The 25,579-nt window shown below is 40.2% G+C and overlaps 1 protein-coding gene across 1 annotated transcript in view; it reads left to right on the forward strand.

Annotated features, from left to right (window-relative positions):
• The window catches only part of KDM5A (lysine demethylase 5A), a 79,814-nt gene that overhangs the window by 20,646 nt on the left and 33,589 nt on the right, over window positions 1–25,579 (forward strand). Inside the window, exons 6-17 of the mRNA XM_059081422.2 lie at window positions 722–827; window positions 1,997–2,088; window positions 2,685–2,843; window positions 4,358–4,477; window positions 5,184–5,342; window positions 10,415–10,596; window positions 12,290–12,452; window positions 13,549–13,668; window positions 16,724–16,918; window positions 23,528–23,709; window positions 24,103–24,227; window positions 24,913–25,063. Of these exons, the coding sequence (XP_058937405.1) occupies window positions 722–827; window positions 1,997–2,088; window positions 2,685–2,843; window positions 4,358–4,477; window positions 5,184–5,342; window positions 10,415–10,596; window positions 12,290–12,452; window positions 13,549–13,668; window positions 16,724–16,918; window positions 23,528–23,709; window positions 24,103–24,227; window positions 24,913–25,063 (1,754 nt within the window). The remainder of the gene's footprint in view (window positions 1–721; window positions 828–1,996; window positions 2,089–2,684; window positions 2,844–4,357; window positions 4,478–5,183; window positions 5,343–10,414; window positions 10,597–12,289; window positions 12,453–13,548; window positions 13,669–16,723; window positions 16,919–23,527; window positions 23,710–24,102; window positions 24,228–24,912; window positions 25,064–25,579) is intronic.

The following is a 25,579-nucleotide window of genomic DNA, read 5'->3' on the forward strand; positions in this document are numbered from 1 at the left end:
TTCGTATAGCAACTTCACATTGTCATCAAGGGCCAGGCTCTTTCCATCTTCCTGCCTGGCCTTCTTCAGTGTCTGGGTGGTATATCTGTCTCTTGATTGTATTGTGGCTGCTGTCGAGTCCAGCACTGTGCTTCCATCAGACTGAGTCTTGCGGCAGTGGGGAAGGAAGTTGGGTCAAAAGGACTTACTCTGAGATGCTTTCTCTTTTATTAGAAGATGAAAATCTTTCCCAGAGGTTTCCAGTAGACCTTCCTTATGTCTCACCGGCTGGAACACGATAGCATTCCCACTCTTAGCTAGGTGATCGCCCACAAAGAGAGATGGCATTGGCATGATTGGCTTAGGACAGTCATTATTCATCTCCTAGGCTGGGCATAATTGCCCTCATCAAAGATGGGTGTCCATTAGCAAGTAGGAAGTGGGCATTTCTATCGAGTTATGGCCACTGTTACACCAGTAATTACCAGTCGTGTCTGTCTCTGGACAGAGCCTAGTTGACAACTATGCTTTTATGAAAGGTGGAGTTTCTTTTGTGGAAAGGAATCTGGGTGTTGCAGAGTGCTTTGGTGACTGTTCAGCAATGAGGCAGCAAGTGGATTTAGAGAGAAAAATTAAAATAAAATTTTCCTTCCTTTTGAATTGGATCTTGAGACTTTTCTGGGGTAAGAAAATAAATTTATGAATCACAATCATTAGACTAATGTGAGTTTATTTTTTTTAGTCAGAATCTGGAGAAGCGAATAGAAACACGGAACTGAAGAAACTTCGGATTTTTGGGGCTGGGCCTAAGGTTGTAGGCTTGGCAGTGGGAGTAAAAGATAAAGAAGGTAAATCTGTTATTTGGTCACGAAAAGAAATAAGGTACAACAATGTGGTTGTAACAAGATTCACATGATGCTCGATCGCAGTCTCTGCCTTAGGGTTTTCTTAGGCGGCGTAGTTCCCGCACAGATCACCTTTTTAGTGGCAGATAACCTTAAGGTGTGGGGAGCCATATTATGTTGAATTTTTGTAATATTTTGGAAGAGAGAAAGTTCCTCCTCCATGTCTAACACATGACACAGAAACTGTAGCTTCTCAAGTCTAGTTTATAAGAGAATCGCGAAATGAATGGTTCTCACCCGGTGATCTAAAGCTTCTTATTTTTAAATTTAAAGAGAAATAGAGGATTTCTCTGACCTTTAATAGCAAAATATACTGGGGAGAGCTAATGATTTAGATTCTAACCGTAATTTTGATGTTTTTCTTTAATTGCCTTTGTACATTAGCCACTTCATTTCAGTGACCTGTTTGAAGAATGCCTAGTACACTCAGCTCAGCATGTGAGAGACTTTTGTGAGTGAAATTGCCAGTGCAGAGATCAGGTTCCACAGTTCTGTGTGCATGCCAGTTTTAAAGCTCAATTTAACAAAGATTGTGTTGGATATGTTTTTACTGTATAAGAATTTAATGAATTGCTATCATCACAAGTCATATTGATTACTGTGTATTTTATGATATGACTAAGTGTTTACTCAGATTGTGGATTGAACTCTGGATATCAGGTAGTATTCTTCCATCACTCTCAAAACATTCAGTGTGATAGGACTTACTGGATGCATTATAATGTTGACTATTGCTCTTTTAAAAGGTTAAGTACTTTACCATTTTATGTTTGTAATTGTATTAGCTGGCAGTGACCTCAAAGCTAGTCCCCGATTGGTCTCTGATGAGGACTACATGTGGGCAGTGTAGAAGTAGTCGTTCAGCTCTCTGGAGCTTGATTGCCTGGACTAGAATCCCAGGTCTGCCACTGACTGGCTGTGTGATTTTGTGCAAGTTATCAAGCTTCTCTGAGCTTCAGATTCTTTATCTTCAGTGGGGGATAATAGTTTATCTACCTCATAGTGTTGTGAGATTTTAACTAATTTAAATAATCTAAAACAGTGTCTGGTCCATGGTAAGCTCTCAACATTAGTTTTTACTATTATTATTATATAACTATTTTTATTTCAAGATGAGGTCTCCCGAAGACGAAAAGTTACCAACAGGTCAGACGCATTTAACATGCAAATGAGACAACGGAAAGGAACTCTCTCTGTTAACTTTGTAAGTGTTCTGAGATGTGTCAGGGAAAGGATTTATTTTTATTTTAGTTTTGCACTTTTTACCTTGCTATATCTTAGTGTGTCATCTAGTTAGTTCATTTAGTTGTAAGACTTTATGGTGCATCTGAACTTGCAACTTTGGTTTATATGATACTAACTTTGCTTTGTCCCATATACACACACTGTTCCCTGAGTCGTATACCTTGTGAGCGAGTGAGAGGATGAAGTGAATCTAAATCCTTAGCTGTATGAATGCTCGGTATTCAGTCCTCTGCCAATAAAGAGTATTCGGGGATAGAAAGGGTGACGTGGTATATTTTATTTATATAAATTGACTTTCAGGTACCCTAGATTTAGTCTTCCTTTATTCTCATACCTTGATATGCTTTTATTAATTTGCTTGTAGAAGCTCTGAGGAAATTTAGGAAGTTTTATACAAAGCTATTTAAATACAGTTATTTAAAAGAAATATTAAGGATTTAAGTTATGTTTACTTTTTAGCGTGCATTATTTTGTTTCAATTAAGGTGTTCCTGGTAAAAATTTAATATTACTTATTACAGAAAATAAACTTTTATTTTACTTTGTTTTTTAACAGGTTGATCTTTACGTTTGTATGTTCTGTGGTCGGGGAAATAACGAAGATAAATTGCTGTTGTGTGATGGATGTGATGACAGCTATCATACATTTTGTTTAATTCCCCCACTACCTGATGTACCCAAAGGAGATTGGAGGTGTCCTAAATGTGTCGCTGAGGTATAAGCCTAACCTTACCTTTTAAAATTAAGAACAATAATACACACATACACATGTACAGTGAACACATCTCGTGAAGTTTCTCCTCTCTCTTTGTTCTTCAGTGTTTGAAATCTCCAGGATTTTTAAAGAGTGATAGTGACTGGAAATGTAACAATTCTACTGTGGCAGGGTTTTGTTTTTGTTTTTTTTGCGGCTCGCGGGCCTCTCACTGTCGTGGCCTCTCCCGTGGCGGAGCACAGGCTCCGGACGCGCAGGCTCAGCGGCCATGGCTCACGGGCCCAGCCGCTCGGCAGCACGTGGGATCCTCCCGGACCGGGGCACGAACCCGTGTCCCCTGCATCGGCAGGCGGATTCTCAACCACGGCGCCACCAGGGAAGCCGTGTTTTTTCTTTTTTAAAAGTAAAAATCAGACATGAAGCTCTAGAACGTAGGATTCATGCATTCAGTTTTCATGCTACCAAACAGACTGGTGGTATCTATTAACTTCTTTAAGTTTTGACTTGATTGTACTAAATTGTTATTGAAAGATTATAATGATGTCATTATCATGAAATGCCTGGTCTGTTTACTTATTTTAACAAAATGTGATAGAACGTTGAAGGGAAAGAGATGGCTGGGTATATCTAGATGTAGTCGAAGATGTATATTTATGACCTTTGTATTATTTATTTATTTTTGGCTGCGTTGGGCCTTCGTTGCTGTGGGCGGGCTTTTTTCTAGTGTGGCGAGCGGGGGCTACTCTTCGTTGTGGTGCACAGGCTTCTCATTGCGGTGGCTTCTCTCGTGGAGCACGGGCTCTAGGCGCATGGGCTTCAGTAGTTGTGGCTGGCGGGCTCAGCAGTTGTGGCTCGTGGGCTCTAGAGCGCAGGCTCAATAGTTGTGGCGCACGGGCTTAGTTGCTCCGCGGCATGTGGGATCTTCCTGGACCAGGGATCGAACCCATGTCCCCTGCATTGGCAGGTGGATTCTTAACTACTTGGGCCATCAGGGAAGTCCCTTGAATTATTTTTTAATTATTATTCTCAAGGTTAGATGATTCAGTTCTACTCGAAGTCAGTATTTGTGTTAAGAAATTGGTCATGGTGGTTGATAGTATGAAAAAATATCATTTTTCTAGCTAACTATCCTAGCGACCCGGTGACTATGCCTTTGTCCTTTACCTGTCCTCCCTCCGTGAGCATATTTATCTTTCCCACTGAGGGTGACGCGCGTCCCTGGGCTCGATTCCAGGCTGGTAGTCCTCCAGGTGTTTGTCTTGGTGCCGGAGCTCAATGCCGACTCCAAAGCCTAAAGCGGTCTCATTGCCAGCTTCCTACCAGAAGGTGTGAAAATGCCGTTGAAGTTTAAGAACATTATTTCCTGATTCCACATTAATACTTGTTTTGCAGTCTAGAGTTGACTGGATTTGCTTCACCTAGGGAAATGATCAAAGAAGGTGGTACCTGAGGGCCTTAATGCGTCCTTCAGTTCAGTTTCAGTAAGTTAATCTTAGATATTTTTTTCTTCCCAGGAATGTAATAAACCTAGAGAAGCCTTTGGATTTGAACAAGCTGTACGAGAGTATACACTTCAGAGCTTTGGAGAGATGGCAGATAATTTTAAGTCTGACTATTTCAATATGCCAGTTCATGTGAGTATCTATCTTTTAGGTCACTTTGGGGAAGTGTGAAAGACTTATCTGATTCCAGAGATTTTGCGTTGCTTTTTAAAAACTTTCATTATTTTGTAGAAAACGGGGACAGCATAAAGAAGATGATAGAACACCAGATCTGAAGATTAGGGGCCTGGGCTCCGTTTTTGTTTCTTTTACCCTCTGTTGTGGCAGTGTGCGCACTGTAGAGAAACTGACTTCTGTCTTCCACTTGTTCTTTAGTGCTCTGTGAGTGCTGTCCTTTACAGACAAGCATGGAGGATGTGGCAGTTGCTGCTTTGGTTTAGTTATTTGTAGTGTGAGGTTTGCTTCTTTTCCTGGGGGATCTTGGACTTAAAAAAAATCCCTTTCTAAATAATTTGCCAAAACTGTTAAAATTCAGCCTTGATTTTTGTATTTCCTTTTCCTTCCTTATGTCCTGGGTCATCTTTATCCTTCTTAGTTGGAAAGCAGCTTGCAGAAGAAGGCAGTTCAAATTCATTATGTTTTTCTGAACATCTAAGTTGTCTTTAGCTTTTTCCCATTGTCAGTCAGAAAAGCTAGGACTGCAGTCTTTTCAGCTCTGGGAATTGAGAAGGTTTTCTGTTTTTTCATGGGCTTTTGTTCGCTTGACATGTGTATTATGTCATAGTGGGTTATGGTTATAGAGAGTTGGTAATCTGTAATCTTTGTTTTCCCTGAGTAGATGGTTCCCACAGAACTAGTGGAGAAGGAATTCTGGAGGCTGGTGAGCAGCATTGAAGAAGATGTTATCGTAGAGTATGGAGCTGACATCTCCTCAAAAGACTTTGGAAGTGGATTTCCTGTAAAGGATGGTCGGAGAAAGATGCTGCCAGAAGAAGAGGTGCAGAGCACATAGCAGTATCCAGATTTCTTACCCTGAAGCTGATTCAACCTTTACGTAGTAGAAAACTGCCTTTCTTTAATCTTAAGGGACCACGTTCATTTAAAATATTAAATATTTAGAATTTGGACAGTAAAACTAATCTTCAGTTTTGAAAACAATAAATTCAAAGTACCGTTAAATATTATTTAACTTTGCATTTTAAAACCAGTTAAATTGGTTTAAAACTTTAACTTTAGTTAAGATTTTGCCTTGCTCTTTCTGTTTAGAAATCTAGCAAATGACTTAAGATTTTTTTTTTTTTAATTACATTTTACTGGTAGTCCACAATTAATTTTCCTTTAACACCTGGGCAGTTAGGTGTTCAAATATGCATTTAAACTATAACAGATAATGAAGTACTGTCACCTAGGAGATGACCTCTGTGTGTAAACCTGAATTAAGATGTTTATTTCTTTTTCTCTTTACTTTGGTCCTTGTCACCTTTTCTTTCCCTTTATAATTGGCAGTAATTGAGAGTTTTATCTCCTATTAAAAGATTTAACACATGGTTAAAAAAAAAAAACTTAGGGGCTTCCCTGGTGGTGCAGTGGTTGAGAGTCCACCTGCTGATGGCAGGTGCCCCGGTCCAGGAAGATCCCACGTGCCACGGAGCGGCTGGGCCCGTGAGCCATGGCCGCTGAGCCTGCACGTCCAGAGCCTATGCTCCGCAACGGGAGAGGCCACAACAGTGAGAGGCCCGCATACCGCAAAAAAAAAAAAGTTACATAGTGGAGAAGGATATACAATTAAAAATATGGCCACTCTAGGTCTCTTACGGTTACCATTAGCATGGCATATCTTTTCCATTCTTTTACTTCGAAGCTGTTTGTATTTTGGAATCTGGTGTGTGTCTCTTACAGGCAGCATATGGTTGAATCTTGCTTTTTAAAAAATCTAGTCTGAAAGTTGACTTTTATATAAATTTATTTATTTATTTGGCTGCATTGGGTCTTCGTTGTTCCACGTGGGCTTTCTCTAGTTGCCAGGGGCTACTCTTCGTTGCGGTACACTGGCTTCTCATTGTGGTGCCTTCTCTTGTTGCAGAGTATGGGCTCTAGGCGCGTGGGCTTCAGTAGTTGCAGCACTTGGGCTCAGCAATGCAGCTCGAGGGCTCTAGGGCACAGGCTCAGTAGTTGTGGCATGTGGGCTTAGTTGCTCTGCGGCATGTGGAATCTTCCTGGACCAGGGCTCGAATCCGTGTCCCCTGCACTGGCAGGCGGATTCTTAACCACTGTGCCACCAGGGAAACCCTATACAGATATGTTTTATAGGAACAGTTCAGTGTTGAAATGTGTACATGTTCAATGTCACTGAATTAAACCTGCTTAATCGAAGCATAAAGAAATGCATCAACCTTAGTTTCTTCATACCCTTCCATTGGCAAATGGTAGGCAGTTACCTAATGATTGGGAAGCAGCTTTGTTTTACAGCTTTTAACTTTTTCTGAATTTCATTTTGATTTTGAATTTTTTGTGTGTGTGTGTGTGGTATGCGGGCCTCTCACCGCTGCAGCCTCTCCCGTTGCGGAGCACAGGCTCCAGATGCACAGGCTCAGCGGTCACGGCTCACAGGCCCAGCCGCTGCGCGGCATGTGGGATCTTCCTGGACCGGGGCACAAACCCGTGTCCCCTGCATCAGCAGGCGGACTCTCAACCACTGCGCCACCAGGGAAGACCCAAAATCTCTGTATTTTTTATACTTATATTTTATGTCAGTTTGTTACTGTCCTCTGGAAGTTACGTTTAGAAAAGTAGATACCTACCATCTTTTCACCAGGAATTGTGCATTTATGTTGAACTTCTGTATGAGTTAGCTTCTTGGTGTTTGATAGCATGCTTCTCTGGTATCATAGTTTGGTGGAAAAGTACTTCTGAAGTTAATACATTTGTCTTATAAATACAAGTGCTCTACAAACAGGGCTTCTGAGGAATAAAAATAGGCATAGAACTTGAAACCTTGGAAACATTTTTTTCATCTTATCCTCTCTCTGTCTTAAATCACTGAATAAATCCTGTTAATTTATTTTTCATTATTTTCTATGGGATTGGCCTCTTTTTAGTCCCACTACCACTGTCCTTATCTCCGTCCTATCATGTCATGTTGGGATAATTGCCGTGGTCTTATGTAATGATCACTTGTGTTGGGGGTTCCCCAGACCTTCTCAGGTTCGCTGAGAACCCCTGACTGTGACTTACTGTAGTGAAAGGATACAAAGTAAAATCAGCAGAGGGAAAACAAGGTGTGTGGTCCAAGTCCGGAGGCGGCCAGCTGGAAGCTTTCAAGAGCCCTCTCTCCCTGGCGTCACACAGGATGCACGTAGGCTCCGGCGTCAGACTGACACCGCGTGAGAAGCATCGCCCACCAGGGAGGCTCGTTAGAGACTCAGAGCTCGGGGTTCTTGTAAGCGGCTGGTGACATAGGCACCCTCTGCCCAACACATAGCAAAATTCCAGACCCCATAGAAGGAGATCAGGCGTGCACAAGCCACACTGGACAGCACTGCGAGCCACCCTGTGTCAGTGTCACGAGCTGTTTACCATGCAGCTTTCCAGGTGCCAGCCAGGGGCCGAACTTGAAGTGGGCCTTTTAAAAATTATTTATTTTTTAGTTTTGGCTGCGTTGGGTCTTCGTTGCAGAATGCAGGCTTTTTTCTCTGGTTGCAGCAAGTGGGGGCTACTCTTCGTTGTGGTGCAGGCTTCTCATTGTGGTGGCTTTGCTTGTTGGGAGCACGGGCTCTAGGTGCGCGGGCTTAGTTGCTTCACAGCATGTGGGATCTTCCTGAACCAGGGCTCGAACCCGTGTCTCCTGCATTGGCAGGCAAACTCTTAACCACTGTGCCACTAGGGAAGCCCTGAAGCGGGCCTTTTGAAGGGTAACTGCCTTAGGCTCACGCTGTTAAAGTAGCTTTTCTGAACACTGCTATTCTCTGCAGTCTCTCTCATACATTGCTTTCAGTTAAAATTTTAAGATCAGTGGGTCTTGGGGAGTTCATTATGCAGTTCTATTTTTGTTTGAAATTTTCCATAATCAAAAATTTTAAGATAAATATAAAAATATTTAAGATGTTTATCATATTGTTTCACTTTTCAAAATCTGTTTTATTTCCTTTTTGAATATAGGATATCATCCAAGCTTCTTAGTCTGAAATTTAGGATTAAAGATCCAGTCTTCTTTTCTGGTCTTCTTTTCTGCTTTTCTGAGTATGACCATTCCACTTTGCCTCTTTACCAGCCAGACCAGTATATTCTGTCCCTTGTCATTTACCTTCAAATCTTACCTAGTCTTCCAAGATCAACCCAGGTTTTTCCTTTTCCACCAAGTTTTCTTATTGATCCAGACTCATGATGATGACTAGTTTGTTGTCCTCTAAAGAACTATATAATTTACTTATTTATCTGTGTTTGGAGTTTAATATATGTTGTCTCATCTTGGAACTTTTTGTATGTAGGCCTGGTCTCTTCACCTAGATTCAATATTTTTTCAGCCAACTAAAAAATATATTGAGTAGTATTTTTGAAAACTGCTTTTTTTTTAAGCCTATTGAGGGTAGGAATCGTATCTCTTTATTATTCTGTATTGGGATTCCTAGTTAAACCTTTGTTGGAATTTCTTCTATCCTCTGTAACTCTTAGCTACACTTTTATAATTTCCTTATCTCTGTGCTGTGTTATGGATGATATCCTCAAATCAGTCTTCTGGTTCACAAATTCTCCCTTCAGCTTTGTTACTGGCTATTTAACCTCTTACTTGGAGGGTTTTATTTTTAACTCTGTATTATCGAAACTTTCAAATGTATAAAACTAAACACAGTAATGAACTTCCCTCCCTCCCTACCTGGCATCCAGGTTCAACAGTTACCAGCCTTCTAATAGAAGGCGGTTGGATTCTCTTACCTGTTTTTGCATTCAGTCTGTTGGCAATATCACATCACATATCCTCTGGAAAACTCACACTACACTTCTGCAAGAATGAGAGCGAAAAAGGCACATAACATCTTAGAATTATTATGAACGTAGTTTGACTTTGCAGGTCCCCTGAAATAGGCTTGGGTTCCTTAGACCCCACTTTGAGGACTGCTTTGCACAAGGATAATAGCACTTTAAGTCTGTACCACATACCACTTCAGAGGTGGGTGTTTGAAACTCATGTCTGGAGCTTATGTCCAGTTAGAAACCTCTATGAAAACTCAGACAACAGCTTTCCATTTTCATTCTGGCTGTGCTTTCTTTCTTTGTTTTTGGAAACTGCAAATTCTTTTTTCTCTTTTTTTTTTTTTTTTTTTGCGATATGCGGGCCTCTCACTGCTGTGGCCTCTCCCGTTGTGGAGCACAGGCTCCGGACGTGCAGGCTCAGTGACCGTGGCTCACGGGCCCAGCCGCTCCGCGGCATGTGGGATCTTCCCGGACCGGGGCACGAACCCGTGTCCCCTGCATCGGCAGGCAGACTCTCAACCACTGCGCCATCAGGGAAGCCCTCTTTTTTCCCTTGAGTTCATCTATGAAGCAAAATTTTTTTTTGGTGTTGTAAATAGATGTGTTTGTAGTGGGAGCTGGGGGTGCTTTCTGCACCATCTTGGTCTTCAGTGTTGCCACAGATTCAGGATTCTGTATCTTATTATGTTTTGTCTTCACAGTATGTGGCATCATTCTGTAAATATAGTGGTAAACATTTTGGGAAGTTATGTTACTGGGGATAAAGTAGAAATATAATAATGACCTATTAAAATGAGTCTTACAGTATTTTACTGGTAAACTATGGGGGCAGGTGGGGAGTAATAAAAAGCCTTATACGCTTCAGAGTAAACCAGAGATATCTGAAATAATTAAAGGGAAATATAAATAACACTTAGGAGATAAGATTAAATATTTAGGAATATGAGTTACATGTAGAGAGCAAAGAGCATAGATTCTATGGACTAGATTATTGTAATTATTATAAAATTTTTACTTTTGTCTTTGAAGACTCCCTTGAGATTTCTGTTGGGCACTTGTCATTTCTGATCTCTTATTTACATTTTTTCCCTTTTGTAGGAATATGCGCTTTCTGGTTGGAACTTGAATAACATGCCTGTTCTAGAGCAGTCTGTCCTTGCACATATCAATGTGGACATCTCCGGCATGAAGGTGCCATGGCTTTATGTGGGAATGTGCTTCTCTTCCTTTTGCTGGCACATCGAAGATCACTGGAGCTATTCCATCAACTACTTGCACTGGTATGTGCGCAGTCTTTGCTCACAGCACACACACTTAGTGACCTTTCTAAAGGTGTAACAGCGTTAGATGATGTGTTAGGGAGAGCTTACTTGAAAGGATTTTGTACCCCAAAGTTGGATAATGTACTGTGTGGAGGTCTCAGGGTACAACATGTCAGACACTTGCCCTCTTCAAGTCTGTGCATGCAGCAGAGCCTCAAGTTTCAGACTCAACTATACTTGCATTTAGCGTACATGGAAATTTGTTTGGTATAACTTTTGAAATGCAAGGCAGGATATTTAAAGTTTATATAATTAAGATCTGACTAACCTTCAGTGTTTAAGGTTGAAATTTGAAAGATTTCAAATTGAAATTTTTGGGTTTTTTTTCCTTTTTAATAACATTTTCTCTAAAAATGCCTATGTTGGGCTTCCCTGGTGGCGCAGTGGTTGAGAGTCCGCCTGCCGATGCAGGGGACACGGGTTCGTGCCCCGGTCCGGGAAGATCCCACGTGCCGCAGAGCGGCTGGGCCCGTAAGCCACGGCCGCTGAGCCTGCGTGTCCCCAGCCTGTGCTCCGCAATGGGAGAGGCCACGGCAGTGAGAGGCCCGCGTACCACAAAAAAACAAAAACAAAACAAACCAAAAAATAAAATAAAATAACAATGCCTATGTTACATGTGTATTCTTTAAATTTTTTTGCTGGTTTTTTGGTGTCACACCCACAGCTTTTATTTACTTATCCAGTTCCTTGTCCAGTATTCTGTTCTTAACCAAATGATGTATTTCTCTCCATTTGAAAGATACTGCTCAGATCACACTCTGCATTGGAAAACTAATGATTTTCTTTCTCTGCTTCATCGCTGTGCTGTGTAATATGATAGCTTCTAGCCACATGTGGCTATTGAAATTAGTTAATATTAAGTAAAACTAAAGTTTACGTCCTCAGTTGCACTAACTGCACTTTAAGTGCTTTATCGTCACTTGTGACTAGCGGTTCCTGTATTACCAGCATAGATGCAGAACATTTTCAGTCATCTCAGTAAGTTTCTATAGAGACAGCACGGTTAATTGTATGAGGGTTAAGAAATTCAGCTATTCTGTAGATAACATGACGAATTAAATCCAGTTCCTTAAAGTTCAACTTAGTATTGCAAATAAAACTTTAGTGCACTGAAGTCTAGTGTATTAATGATGCCAAGTGTTTGGTCTTAAGATTCATAGAACTGTATTCAGGGTTTCAACAATTTCTCACCTTGGCTTATTTCCTTGGATAGTAAAACTGAACCAATGAAGTTACGTAAAAGTACTCTAAAGGGCAGTGACTTTTACTTTGATCATTGTGGGGATAATTGGAATGTCCCGTGGACCTGTGAATCAGGCAGTATGTCAGTATCCTTTGGAACTATGCTTGCTTCTCATATAGCATCTTTCCTATCTGAAGATGCTGTTTAGTGACCTACCTTAAAGAGTTTATATACTTTGAATTACATTTCTGTATTGATGAGTACGTACCTACCTATCCGTATACTCTTGCCTTACCCCTTTTTATGAATAATAGCACAGATTTTTGAGATGGTTGCTAGGATTCGGGGCATGTAATCTATGGCCATGGAACAAGACAGAGTTAATCATAATTCAGTGGGTTTGAATCAGAGACCCTGGCCTCGTTGGCGCCATGCTCTACCTAGATAAACAGTTATTTCTTTTGCTAGGGGGGAGCCAAAGACATGGTACGGTGTGCCATCTCATGCTGCAGAACAACTGGAGGAGGTGATGAGGGAGCTGGCCCCTGAGTTATTTGAATCCCAGCCTGATCTCCTACATCAGTTAGTCACCATCATGAACCCCAATGTGCTAATGGAGCACGGTGTGCCTGTGAGTCTTTTTGCATCTCCCTTCAGTATTTTAAATTGAAAGTTATGTACGCTTTTGATTAGAGTCACAGCATATGCTTGTTTCGTAATGGGAAATAAAAGATCACATCATCTTCGAGCCAAATTAGAATTTATACTCTGAAGGGAACAGCATTTATTTGATTAAGAATGGGGTGATGTAAAGTATGAATCACATTTATCTTATGTATAGCAACCTATCAGAATAGCCATGTTTTCAGTTTATCCTGGTTTTAATAAAAATCTCATATTCTGTATTATCCCCATTTAACCAAAGTATAAGTATTTTAAGTGGTAGCTCTAATAACTGATGCTAATCCTGTGGAGATCATATTCCCATATTTCGTATAAAAATTTCATAGCCTCTTTTTCACATGAGATAATGAAGTAAAAATATACAATGAGTACCTTTTCTGCTTTTAAACTTTTAGGTTTGAAAATAATTGTTAAATTTAAGCTGCGAACACCTGATAAAGTGTAAATTTAGTGTTTGCTACATGTAGTCTAGTAGTCATCATAACCTTATTGAGAAAGTAGATCGAGTGATAGTGATGTTACGTTGTCTTTAAAGAGTAAATTTATGCAGAATCTGGGACTTTTCAGAAGACATAGTATTATCATAAAACAAAGAGATTCAGGAAAACTGATTTTGGGGGTCTCTCCGTATGACGTATGAGCTAATCAGTTAGTTTCCAGAAAACATTATCCAAAAGTAGGATGAAATTCCATCCTTTCCCACTGTTTACAACACAAGAATGAAAGGAATAAAAGAAAAATTCTCTTAACTGTAAAAATTTTATTAGGTTAGGAAACTAGTAGCTCATGAGAGCAGTGTTTTCTCCTTGAAAATTTCTTGAGGCTGTGAACTCCTGGCATGAATTACTGTAATTTATCAGTGACTATTTTAAGAAGGTGAAACTCTGCTTCTTCAGCCCCGATATTGTTTTCTGGTCTGTGTAGGTTAATGCTTCATTGTTTTCAAGTTTGAAAAATGCTTCTGAAACTGACATAAAATGTCTCCCTTTTTTGTTGTTTTTCTTCTGTTTTGTTTTTGTACCCTGTTCCCAATTTGCATTTAGGTGTATAGGACCAATCAGTGTGCTGGCGAGTTTGTTGTGACGTTTCCTCGGGCCTATCACTCTGGATTTAATCAAGGCTACAACTTCGCTGAGGCTGTGAACTTCTGTACTGCCGACTGGGTCTGTTCGATAGCAAGTAGCTGTTGTGTCTACTAACAGCCCCAGAAAATGCATCTTAACTGCTGTGCTTGCTTGGCTGGGGAGGGAGGGCCCATGGATATCTCAGTGGAGACTGGAATGTCTGTTGCCGATTACAGAGTTCCAGGTAGTTTTTATTTGGAAGATTTTATAATTCGTTACTTCTCATTTGCTACTTTCTCATTTTATTTGAATTTTAAATGGGCAGTTGATGTTTTCTGAATCTTTTTTTGAGAATGTAATTCCTCTAGTCTTTGCTTTCTCTGAGCACTTTTGGATTTTAGAAGGGTGACCACATCTTTTCAAGAATTAATTGTACCACGTTTACAAATATCTCGCTCTGATTTTTATCTTAAAATATCCAGTTCTGATTTTTATCTTAAAATAATTCCTTCTGATAGATAATTAGGTGATTTTATTCTTCCTGCTATTTTATGTTTTCTATATTCTTTTTAAAAAATTTAATTTAAAGGGTGGCTATAATGAGATCTCTGTGGGCTGCACTTTTGTGTAAATGGTGTTGCCATCGATTGCTATTTTGCTTTTAAATGAGGTAGATATCAAAAAGTAATTAGTTATTTTTATATCATGTTGGTGGGGAAAAGACTGCAAACCTATCATACACTCTGACTCTATTTTTCTTTTAGTGAGGCTGTTTTTTTGTCACCTCTTCTAACATTTGGGGGGATATTTTTTAGTAATATTGGATCTTATATTTTCTGTGGGTACCTTAATTTGTTAAATTTTGTGATTAACCATATTGTTTCCTTGGCTAATGAATGAAATTGTATAATGAACAATCTTATATGACCTAGTAATTCTAAACTTCTTACTTGTTAGAAAGCAACAGGAGCAAGACTGAGGTTAGGACTTTGCCTTGGACTTGAACTCAATTTTAAAACCTCGGCTAACATGTATTATGTGTTTATGATTTACTTGTTCCTTGGCTAGGTAGGTGTAGGGTGGGAAATGGAGGTGATTCAGAGATGAGTTAGAGATGATTTCTGCCTTTAATGTGATCAGTATTATTGATGTTTGATCTTGGACAGCACTTTCTTTTTTTTTTTTTTGGCTGTGCCACGTGGCATGTGGGATCTTAGTGCCCCAACCAGGAATCGAACCCTCAGCCCCTGCAGTGGAAGCATGGAGTCCTAACCACTGGACCATCAGGGAAGTCCCTTGGGCAGCACTTTTTGGTTTTCTGTTTTTTGTGGTTTTTTTGGCTCTGTTGGGTCTTCATTGCCGCACGCAGGCTTTCTCTAGTTGTGGCGAGCGGGGGCTACTCTTGGTTGCAGTGCACAGGCTTCTTGTTGCAGAGCACGGGCTCTAGGTGCACAGGCTCAGTAGTCGTGCTTGTGGACTTTAGAGCACAGGCTCAGTAGTTGTGGTGCACGGGCTTAGTTGCTCCGCGGCATGTGGGATCTTCCTGGACAAGGGCTCGAACCTGTGTCCCCTGCCTTGGCAGGTGGATTCTTTTTTTTTTTTTTTTTTTTTTTTTTGCGGTACACGGGACTCTCCTGTTGTGGAGCACAGTCTACAGACGCGCGGGCCCAGCCGCTCCACGGCATATGGGATCCTCCCGGACCGCAGCACGAACCCGTGTCCCCTGCATCGGCAGGCGGACTCTCAACCACTGCGCCACCAGGGAAGCCCAGCAGGTGGATTCTTAACCACTTCGTCACCAGGGAAGTCCTGGGACAGCACTTTAAATTTCACTGGTCCTAATTTTTTTTTTTACCTACTATGTGAAGATGCTAAGGTTCACTTAACCTCAAACAAGTGAGATGATATTTGTGAGAGAAGTAAAAGCAGCTTTATATCTAGAATGAAGTGATGGTACTGATTTTTATAAACCACAATGGACAGTCAGTTCTATTTTATGTGGCTTCCTTGTATATTGTATCAATAATAATTAAAAACTGCAGATCCTACAGTTTTGTTTTTCTTCTTGCTCTTGTTTTAAGTATTTGAGAAATGTTTAAAGAGTAAATTTCTGAGAGTTAAGAAATGAAAGAATTGTATATTGTTAGTAGATAAGATAGTCGCCGATCATAAACTCAGTATATATATTTTCTTGGGAAAGATTGTTTCTTTGGAAGAGTACGGAAATAATGCTTGATTCAAAGATAGTCTTGTACCCTGGAACTCTGATTCCTGTGATTCCATTCTGCCTTTCTCAGAATGGAGGCGAGCTCTAAAAGGTGTTCTTAAAGGTCCACTTTCTAATTTTTTCTCTTATATTACAGTTTTCAAATACAAACCAAAACTTAGGACACCCAGGTTTTTCCACTTGAGGGAAGGAAAGAAGCTGGAGTTTGTGTAGTATAGCTAGTATCAATTTGTTTTAAAGCTTGATAGATTTTTCAGAACTTATCTTAAAAAGTGTAGCTGTTGATTTATGAAAAGTGATCATTTAGTGATTTATTTCACTTAGGAAAATTAAAGTATATAATCTCATGGTTTCACTTTGAATTCTCTTTAGACCAGACTGGTAGTTTTAAAAGTAATCTCTAGATGCTAAAATCTAAATTGTGTTTTGCTTTGGTCCTTATAAAAAATAAAGAGTCCATGTGAACTGCTTAAGTAGTGCTTTTTTCCCCTCCCTCCCTTGTATTGATAGTAGCATCTGTTGTTTGTTCTGTGGAAACATCAATGTTGAATATGTCCAGTTATCCCTTGATAGCCTGAAAATTTTTTTTCTTTTTCCTATAAGAGCAGTCTCATACTAGACTGGTCTTAAAAGAGTTTGCTGCCTCATTTATATATCAGGAAACTCATACCTCTTGAAGTATATAATGAGTAGAAAATCAGCTTAGGCCAGAAGCTCAACGTCTCAAATTATGGGAATTTCTTGTGTGAAGGCCTTTGAAATTCTTGCTGGGCAGTAAAGGTTTAATACTTAGTTACCTCTTATGTTCAAATGGATGTTGTTATTCTCTGTTCTTTATAATAAAAGAGAGGATCTGGGGGGTAAGTAGTGGTTCTGTTCTGGAATGTGTTATAAGCAAGTAATTTAATTTGAGAATCTTGTTTTCAGTTGCCCATTGGCCGTCAGTGTGTCAGTCATTACCGTCGGCTGAGGCGCCATTGTGTCTTCTCGCACGAGGAACTAATTTTCAAGATGGCAGCAGACCCGGAGTGCTTGGACGTGGGGCTTGCCGCCATGGTGTGCAAGGAGTTGACTCTGCTGACTGAAGAGGAGACACGGTTAAGGGAGTCTGTTATGCAGATGGTGAGTTTGCTGAGCACGTTTCCTGTAGTTGATATGCTCACGGGATGTACCAAACTTTAAACCTGTGGAAAGAATCCATTTTCATCTTTGATCCCTCTAGAAGTTGAACGCAAAAATTACCGGTTTGGAGAAGATTTCACACTTCTGTACTTGGCCGTTTGGTTTCTTTAAGTTGAAAAAGTTTTAGGAATCTTGATGTCTTCATCTCCAGAGTTTTAAAAATGCAATCCTATCAGGTAGAATTTCTTAGGTATGTATGTATTTTTAAAAATCTCCTACATATAGAATTACTTCCTTAAGCAAGAAAATTCAAATTCTTTTTTTCTCTCTCAGGTTTGTAATTGAATAAAAATTGTTTCTGGTGATTGCAGACTGTCAGAGTTAATCAATCTGTGTTTCCCTGCATTCTAAGTTTTTAATGAAGGACTAAGTTTTTCTAAGTTTTCTAAGTTTTTCAGAAGGACTGAATAGCCCAGTGTTGGGATTTTGAATGCTTAGAATAAACTAAACATTGATCATATTGAAATGGATAGTAAATGAGAAAATCTATGTCTTCAGCCACATCTAGGCCCATTTTCCCTAACCCTCCCTGCATAGGTAGCCATACTGGGTTTGTACCATGCTTCCTCCTGCTCTCGAACAGTCCACTTTCTTTTTTATAAAATAAATTTATTTATTTATTTTTGGCTGCGTTGGGTCTTCGCTGCTGCGCACGGGCTTTCTCCAGTTGTGGTGAGCGGGGGCTACCCTTGGTTGCGGTGCGCGGGCTTCTCATTGCGGTGGCTTCTCTTGTTGCGGAGCACGGGCTCTAGGTACGCGGGCTCAGTAGTTGTGGCTCATGGGCTCTAGAGCACAGGCTCAGTAGTTGTGGCACATGGGCTTGTTGCTCCATGGCATGTGGGATCTTCCTGGATCAGGGCTCGAACCCGTGTCCCCTGCCTTGGCCGGTGGATTCTTAACCACTGCGCCACCAGGGAAGCCCTAGATCTGAAGAGTCTTAAGAGAATGAAAATAGGTTTAAGCTAAGGAAGAATACAGTGGACTAGAAATTTGGATCTGAAAAGTAAAGCTGATCCAATTTAATTAACTACTCTTCTTATTGGCACAAATGGGGAAAAAAAATCTATAAACCAAAATATAAAACTATACATTTTAGAAATGATATAAATACTATTATTACAAAATATTTAATGCTGGGTTTTTTTTGTTTGTTTGTTTTTGTTTTTTTTTTTTTCTGTACGCGGGCCTCTCACTGCTGTGGCCTCTCTCGTTACGGAGCACAGGCTCCGGACGCACAGGCTCAGTGGCCATGGCTCACTGGCCCAGCCGCTCCGCAGCACGTGGGATCCTCCCAGACCAGGGCACGAACCCGCGTCCCCTCCATCGGCAGGAGGACTCTCAACCACTGAGCCACCAGGGAAGCCCAGTGCTGGTTATTTTTAAGAATTTAAGTTAACTTAGAAATAAGCATATTTGCTAAATGGATAGATTTCTTTTTCTATTTACTTGAACTACCTCTGGAAGAAACAAGAAAGAGTAAGCTACAAATGCATCTTCTTACAACATTTTTTTTTTACATTTTGGGGATATGTTAATATATGCCTTATAGTTACTATTCTCACTTTATACTTGTATTCTTAAAGCTTTGTTTTGATTATGTTCATTTATTTATTTATTTTTAATAAGTTACTTATTTTTTTGTCTGTGTTGAGTATTTGTTGCTGTGTGTGGGCTTTCTCTAGTTGCATTGAGCAGGGGCCACTCTTTGTTGCAGTGTGAGGGCTTCTCACTGTCGTGGCCTCTCTTGTTGTGGAGCACGGGCTCCAGGCGCACAAGCTTCAGTAGTTGTGTCACGTGGGCTCAGTAGTTGTGGCTTGCGGGCTCTAGGGTGCAGGCTCAGTAGCTGTGGCACGCGAACTCAGTAGTTGTGGCTCACAGGCTCTAGAGCACAGGCTCTGTAATTGTGGCTTCCTGTTCTAGTTGCTCCACGGCATGTGAGATCCTCCTGGGCCAGGGCTCAAACCTGTGTCCCAAGGGCTTCCCTGGTGGCGCAGTGGTTGAGAATCCGCCTGCTGATGCAGGGGACACGGGTTCGTGCCCCGGTCCCGGGAAGATCCCACATGCCGCGGAGCGGCTGGGCCCGTGAGCCATGGCCGCTGAGCCTGCGCGTCCGGAGCCTGTGCTCCGCAACGGGAGAGGCCACAACAGTGAGAGGCCCGCGTATCGCTAAAAAAAAAAAAAAAAACCTGTGTCCCCTGCACTGGCAGGCAGATTCTTAACCACTGTGCCACCAGGAAAGCCCTGATCATGTTTTTTTATTAACCTTTTGTATTTTATTATTTTTTTTAACAAGACTTTATTTTTTTAGAGTGTTTTAAGTTCACAGCAAAGTGAGAGAAGGTCCAGAGAGTTCCCATTTATCCCCTGCCCCACCCATGCACAGCCTCCTGTGTTAACAGTATCCCCCACCAGAGTGGGAAGTTTTTTATAATTGATGAAGCTACATTGACGCATCATAATCACCCCAAATCCATAGTTTATATTATGGTTCACTCTTACTGTTGTGTATTTTATGGCTTTGGATGAGTATGTATAATGATCTGTATCCATCATTAAGGTATCATACAGAGTATTTTCACTTCCCTGTTTATCTTCTCTGCCCCCGCCAGACCCCTGGCAAACACTGATCTTTTCACTATCTGTAGTTTTGCCTTTTCCAGAATGTCATATAGTTGAAATCATACAGTATGTCGCCTTTTCTGAATGCCTTCTTTCACTTAGTAATATGTGTTTAAGGTTCTTCTGTGTCTTCATGGCTCGATACCTCATTTCTTTTTGGCACTGAATAATAATTCGTTGTCTGTGTGGTTTATTTAACCACCTACTGAAGGACATTGATTGCCTCCACGTTTTGGTAATATGAATAAAGCTGCTGTAAACGTGCATGCAGATGATAGTGTGGACGTAATCTTTCAACTGTTTGTGGACTCTCTATTCTGTTCCATTGATCTATTGTCTATTTTTTCGTTAATGCCACCACATTGTCTTGGTTACTACTGTAGTTTTTATAGTAAGTCTTGAAGTTGAGTAGTGTCAGTCCTCCATCTTTGTTCTTCTTCTTCAGGGTTGAGTTGGATATTACTGGTCTTTTGCCTTTCTATATAAATTTTAGAATTAGTTTGTCAATATCCATAAAATAACTTGCTAGAAATTTGATTGGGATTGTACTGAATCTACAGATTTAAGTTGGGAATAAGTGACATCTTGACAGTATTGAGTTTCTCTATCTATGAACATGGAATATCTCTCCATTTACTTAGTTCTTTGATTTCATTCATTAGTTTTGTAGTTTTCTTCCTTGTACATATTTTGTTCGATACCTTAGTACAGTTGACCCTTGAACAATGTGGGGGTTAGGGGTGGCAACCCTCCACTGAATTGAAAATCCACATAGAATTTATAGTCAGGGCCTTCCCTGGTGGCGCAATGGTTAAGAATCTTCTTGCCAATGCGGGGACATGGGTTTGAGCCTTGGTCCGGGAAGATCCCACATGCCGCGGAGCAGCTAAGCCTGTGCGCCACAACTACTGAAGCCCGCACACCCTAGAACCTGCAAGGCACAACTACTGAGCCCGTGCGCCACAACTACTGAAGCCCACACACCCTAGAGCCTGCGAGCCACAACTACAGAGACTCTGAGCCACAACTACTGAAGCCTGCGCACTCTAGGGCCCACGTGCTGCAACTACTGAGCCCACGTGCTGCAGCTACTGAAGCCTGCGTGCCTAGAGCCTATGCTCCACAACAAGAGAAGCTACCGCAACGAGAAGCCCACGCACTGCAACAGAGTGGCCCCCACTTGCCGCAACTAGAGAGAAATCCCATGCACAGCAACGAAGACCCAATGCAGCCAAAAGATAAATAAATAAAATAAAATTACTTAAAAAACATTTATAGTCAAGCCTCTGTATACACTGTTCTTTTGCACACACGCTTCTGCATCTGTAGATTTAGCCAACTACAGACTGTACAGTACTGTAGTATTTACTATTGAAAAAAATGCAAATGTAAGTGGATCCACCGAGTTCAAACCTGTGTTGTTCAAGTTTCAACCATATTTCATTTTTAGGGGTGATAATGTAAATGGCATTATGTTTTTAATTTCACATTCCACTTGTTCATTGCTGGTATATAGGAAAGAAATTGACTTTTGTATATTAACCTTTATCCTGTAACCTAGCTTTAATTGTTTATTTTAAGAGTGTTTTTTTTTTTTTTGATTCTTTCAGATTTTATACATAGATGATTTTGTCATCTGTGAACAAAGGTGGTTTTGTTTCTTTCTTCCCAGTTTGTATACCTTTTATTTCCTTTTCTTGTCTTATTGGTTAGCTAAGACTTCCAGAACGATGTTAAAAAGGAGTGGTGGGAGAGGACATCCTTGCCTTGTACCTGATGTTAGTGGGAAAGTTTCTCATTAAGTATAATGTTAGCTATAGGTTTTTTAAATAGATACTCTTTATCAGGTTGAAGAAGTTCCACTCTATTTCTAGTTTATTGAGAGTTTTTACCAGCTCTAGGAGTTGGGTTTTGTTAAATGTTTTTTCTGCATTTATTGATGTGATCAAGTGATTTTTCTTCTTAAGCCTATCAATAGGATTACTTTAATTGATTTTTGAATGTTGAAGCAGCATTGCATACCTGGGATGAATCCCACTTGATTGTGGTGTATATACAGTGTTGGATTCAGTTTGCGTACATTTTATTGAGGATTTTTGCATCTGTGTTCACGAGAGATATTGGCCTGTATTTTTCTTTACTTGTGATGTTTTTGTCTGGTTTTGGTATTAAGGTAATGCTTAGCCTTAGAGAATGAGTTAAGAAATATTCCTACTCTTCTATCCTCTGAAAGAGATTATAGAGAATTGGTATAATTTTTTCCATAAATCTTTGGTAGAATTCACCAGTGAACCTGTCTGGGTCCAGTGCTTTCTGTTTTTGGAGGTTATTAATTATTGTTTGAATTTCTTTCTAGATACAGACCTATTCAGGTTGTCTTTCTTCTTGTGTAGGTTTTGACAGCTTGCGTCTTTCAAGGAATTGATGGGCATAGAGTTGTTCCTAGTATTCCTTTATTATCCTTTTAATGTCCATGGCATCTGCAGTGATGTTCTCTTCTATTAGTTAGCCGGGCTAGAAGCTTATCAATTTTATTGAATTTTTCAAAGAACCAAGATAAAATGAATGGAATTCTTTACTGTAAAACTTCTCTGATCCATTAATATGCTGGTATTTGTTAATCTTTAAGTTGGAAAAGGATATAATACACAGCATTTACCTTCCCCCAGATTTACTTCTTTATTTACTGGTGTGTAAGTACCTTGCTCAAGTAAATAGAAACTGTAAACAGAACCCCCTTGTCTATTAAATGGAAGTCTTTGTAAAATGCACTTCAAGTGCCTTCACTTTCTTAAAGTGGCATGCTGAATTTGATAAGCTTTCTTTTTTTTTTTAACTTTGATATTTTTTTATTGACATATAGTTGATTTACAATGTTAATTTCTTCTATACGGCAGAGTGATTCAGTTTTACATATATACTTTTTTCCATTATGGTTTATCACAGAATATTGGATATAGTTCTCTGTTCTATACAGTAGGACCTTGTTGTTTATCCATTCTGTATATAAAAGATTAACTTTCTTGGGAATTCCCTGGTGGTCCAGTGGTAGGACTTTGCACTCACTGCTGAGGGGCCAGGGTTCAGTCTCTGGTCGGGGAACTAAGATCCTGCAAGCTGCAGCAGGGCAGCCAAAAAAAAATAAAAAATAGAATAAAATTTGCTTTCTTTTCGATGCCTTTTTGAACTAGATTATATTTAGATTTGCGTAGTTTAATTTTACATTTCTTTATCCTTGCATATGTTTGATCAGTGTTATTTTTAGATGATAGATTACGAATGTTTCTGGTTCAAGGGTATATTGTCCCTGAGTTCAGTAATTTTTATTTTCGATTTATCTTATTTTATATAGGAAACAAAACCACATAAGACAAACAGAACTTCGTGAATGATTATGTAGTAGACTTCGTTGTCATCACAGTAGGGTCAGGAAATAGAACTTTTATCAGCTAGCCAATGTTTTGTAATAACTATAAATAGAGTGTAACCTTTAAAAATTGTATATACAAAAAGGCTTTTAGGGCAAAATATATTAGGAAATAATACTAGTAAATAAAAAAATATTGGCTTGCTGTGCAAAATAAAATCTGTCAGCCATCTTCGAAGTACCTCCCAATTACAGGTTCCTTTCCTTCCCTCAAAAAATGACTTTTACAAAAACAAAAAAAACAAAACAACAACAAAATGACTTTTAAAATTTGTAGTAAACATTTCCTGCATTTAAAAGTGTTTCCTCAGTTACATGTGCATTCTTAGACACCAAAGTTTAGTCTTGCTCATAAAAAAAAAATTGGTGGTGTTTTTAGAAAGTATTTTGATGATGTGCCATTGTACCTCCCATGTTTATATTGTCAGAGTAGAAAAAAATTTAATAACTTACGTTCCCTGATGCTTGAAAGACTGGATGTAGTGACAGCAGTTGTATTTCAGGGTGTGCTGATGTCGGAAGAAGAAGTGTTTGAACTCGTGCCTGACGACGAGCGACAGTGCTCAGCGTGCAGAACCACCTGTTTTCTGTCTGCTCTCACGTGTTCCTGTAACCCGGAGCGGCTTGTGTGTCTCTACCACCCGACTGATCTGTGCCCCTGCCCCATGCAGAAAAAATGTCTTAGGTATGCAGAAGTTTCTTGTAAAACTTCTGTTACTGTCTTTTAAAAGTGATGTCAGTCCTGTCCTTTGTCAAGCCCTTCCCTGTGTTTGGACTGGTAACCTCTTGTCTGTTTGCCTCCGTGCTTGAGGACCAGCCCATTAAAGTTGGCTCTAAACTTGGCACCTAAAGTCACTTGTTTTATCAAGTTGATTTCACATGTTCCTTGTCTCTCCCTGAATTAAAACTCTGTGGGCTTCTTAGATTTTCTCTTTATGTATATACCAAAACCCCGTTCCCCTAGCCATTTTACTTTCCTTAAGCTGATTGTATGTCAATTTTAATTTATTTTCAAGTTGTTGGTTTTTGGAAGTTTTTATTTTCTAGTGTGGTGTTTGTTTTTTTTTTTTTTTTTTAGATATCGCTACCCATTAGAGGACCTCCCTTCTCTGCTGTATGGTGTGAGAGTCAGGGCACAGTCCTATGACACTTGGGTCAGTCGTGTTACAGAAGCATTATCTGCCAACTTCAACCACAAGAAAGGTTAAGTTTCTTCCTTTTTTAAGCATATGCTGAAATGGTGGTCACCTTGAAAGAGGCGTTGTTTTGTTTTATGTGTTTTTCCTCAAGGAAGGAAAAATCCTAAGCTTCATATGAGATTTGAGACTAATGGGTTGGTTCACTACAGAACTAATTTCCTGTTTGAGAATCTTCTTTTAAGTGAAAAAGTAGATGTAAAATGGGACAAATAGCTAACTTGCAGTAGATGTATCATATATTTTGGGGAACCCCATCGTTACCAGTGGACTATAGCATTAAAGCCTCATTGAAAAAAAGAAATTGTCTATAAGGATTAGAAACGAGCACCTGGTCATAAGCTTTTTTTGTTTGTTTGTTTTTGTTTTTTTGCCGTACGTGGGCCTCTCACAGCTGTGGCCTCTCCCGTTGCGGGGCACAGGCTCCGGACACGCAGGCTCAGCGGCCACGGCTCACGGGCCCAGCCGCTCCGCGGCACGTGGGATCCTCCCGGACCTGGGCACAAACCTGTGTCCGTCCCCCGCATCGGCAGGCGGACTCCCAACCACTGCGCCACCAGGGAAGCCCTGGTCATAAGCTTTTATTGTATTGGTGAGATTTTCACAGCTGTGGTGTGTTTCTACTAATTGGTTGGTGAATGGTTTTTTATTTTCTGTGGTCATAGTATATGGTTTTTTATTTATTTTTACAGATTTGATTGAATTACGAGTAATGCTGGAAGATGCTGAGGATAGGAAATATCCAGAAAATGATCTCTTTCGAAAACTCAGGGATGCCGTTAAAGAAGCTGAGACCTGTGCTTCTGTGGCTCAGCTGCTTCTGAGCAAAAAGCAGAAGCACAGGTAAGACTAAGAAGAGCTGAGTTCTCCAGTGGTTTTCTGTTTTGTTTTGTTTTGTTTTGACCAGAATAAAGGCAAAGCCTTAACTGGCCTGTGAGGCCCTGCCCTGTCTTTTGAGGCCATGTTCTCCCTCCCACAGTAATGCCCTAACCTTGTCTCCTACTGGTCTCCCTTCTTTCTTGCTCCACCCTGAACCCTCTCCCTCTGTTCTTCGTATACACCAGTGTCTTCCTGCTTAGGGCCTTCACGCTTGCTCTTGGCTCTGCTTGGAGTTCTCTTCCCCTGATACCCAGGTGGCTTATTCCCTCACTTCTTTCAAGTCTTTTTCAGACATTGCATTCTTGGAGAGGCCTTCTCTGATAACCTCTGTAAAATTACAGCCTTTTTATTCTTCTTTCCTGCTTTGTTTTTCTCCTGTCCCTGTCACCTCCTGATACACGAATTTACTTTTTTATTATCTTATCTCCTTCTTCCTTTCCCAACCCCACTAGAAGGTATGCTAGGATAGAATGTTGGGGA

This window comes from Kogia breviceps, chromosome 12 (genome assembly GCF_026419965.1).
Source record: "Kogia breviceps isolate mKogBre1 chromosome 12, mKogBre1 haplotype 1, whole genome shotgun sequence".
In the NCBI taxonomy this organism is placed as follows: Eukaryota; Metazoa; Chordata; class Mammalia; order Artiodactyla; family Physeteridae; genus Kogia; species Kogia breviceps.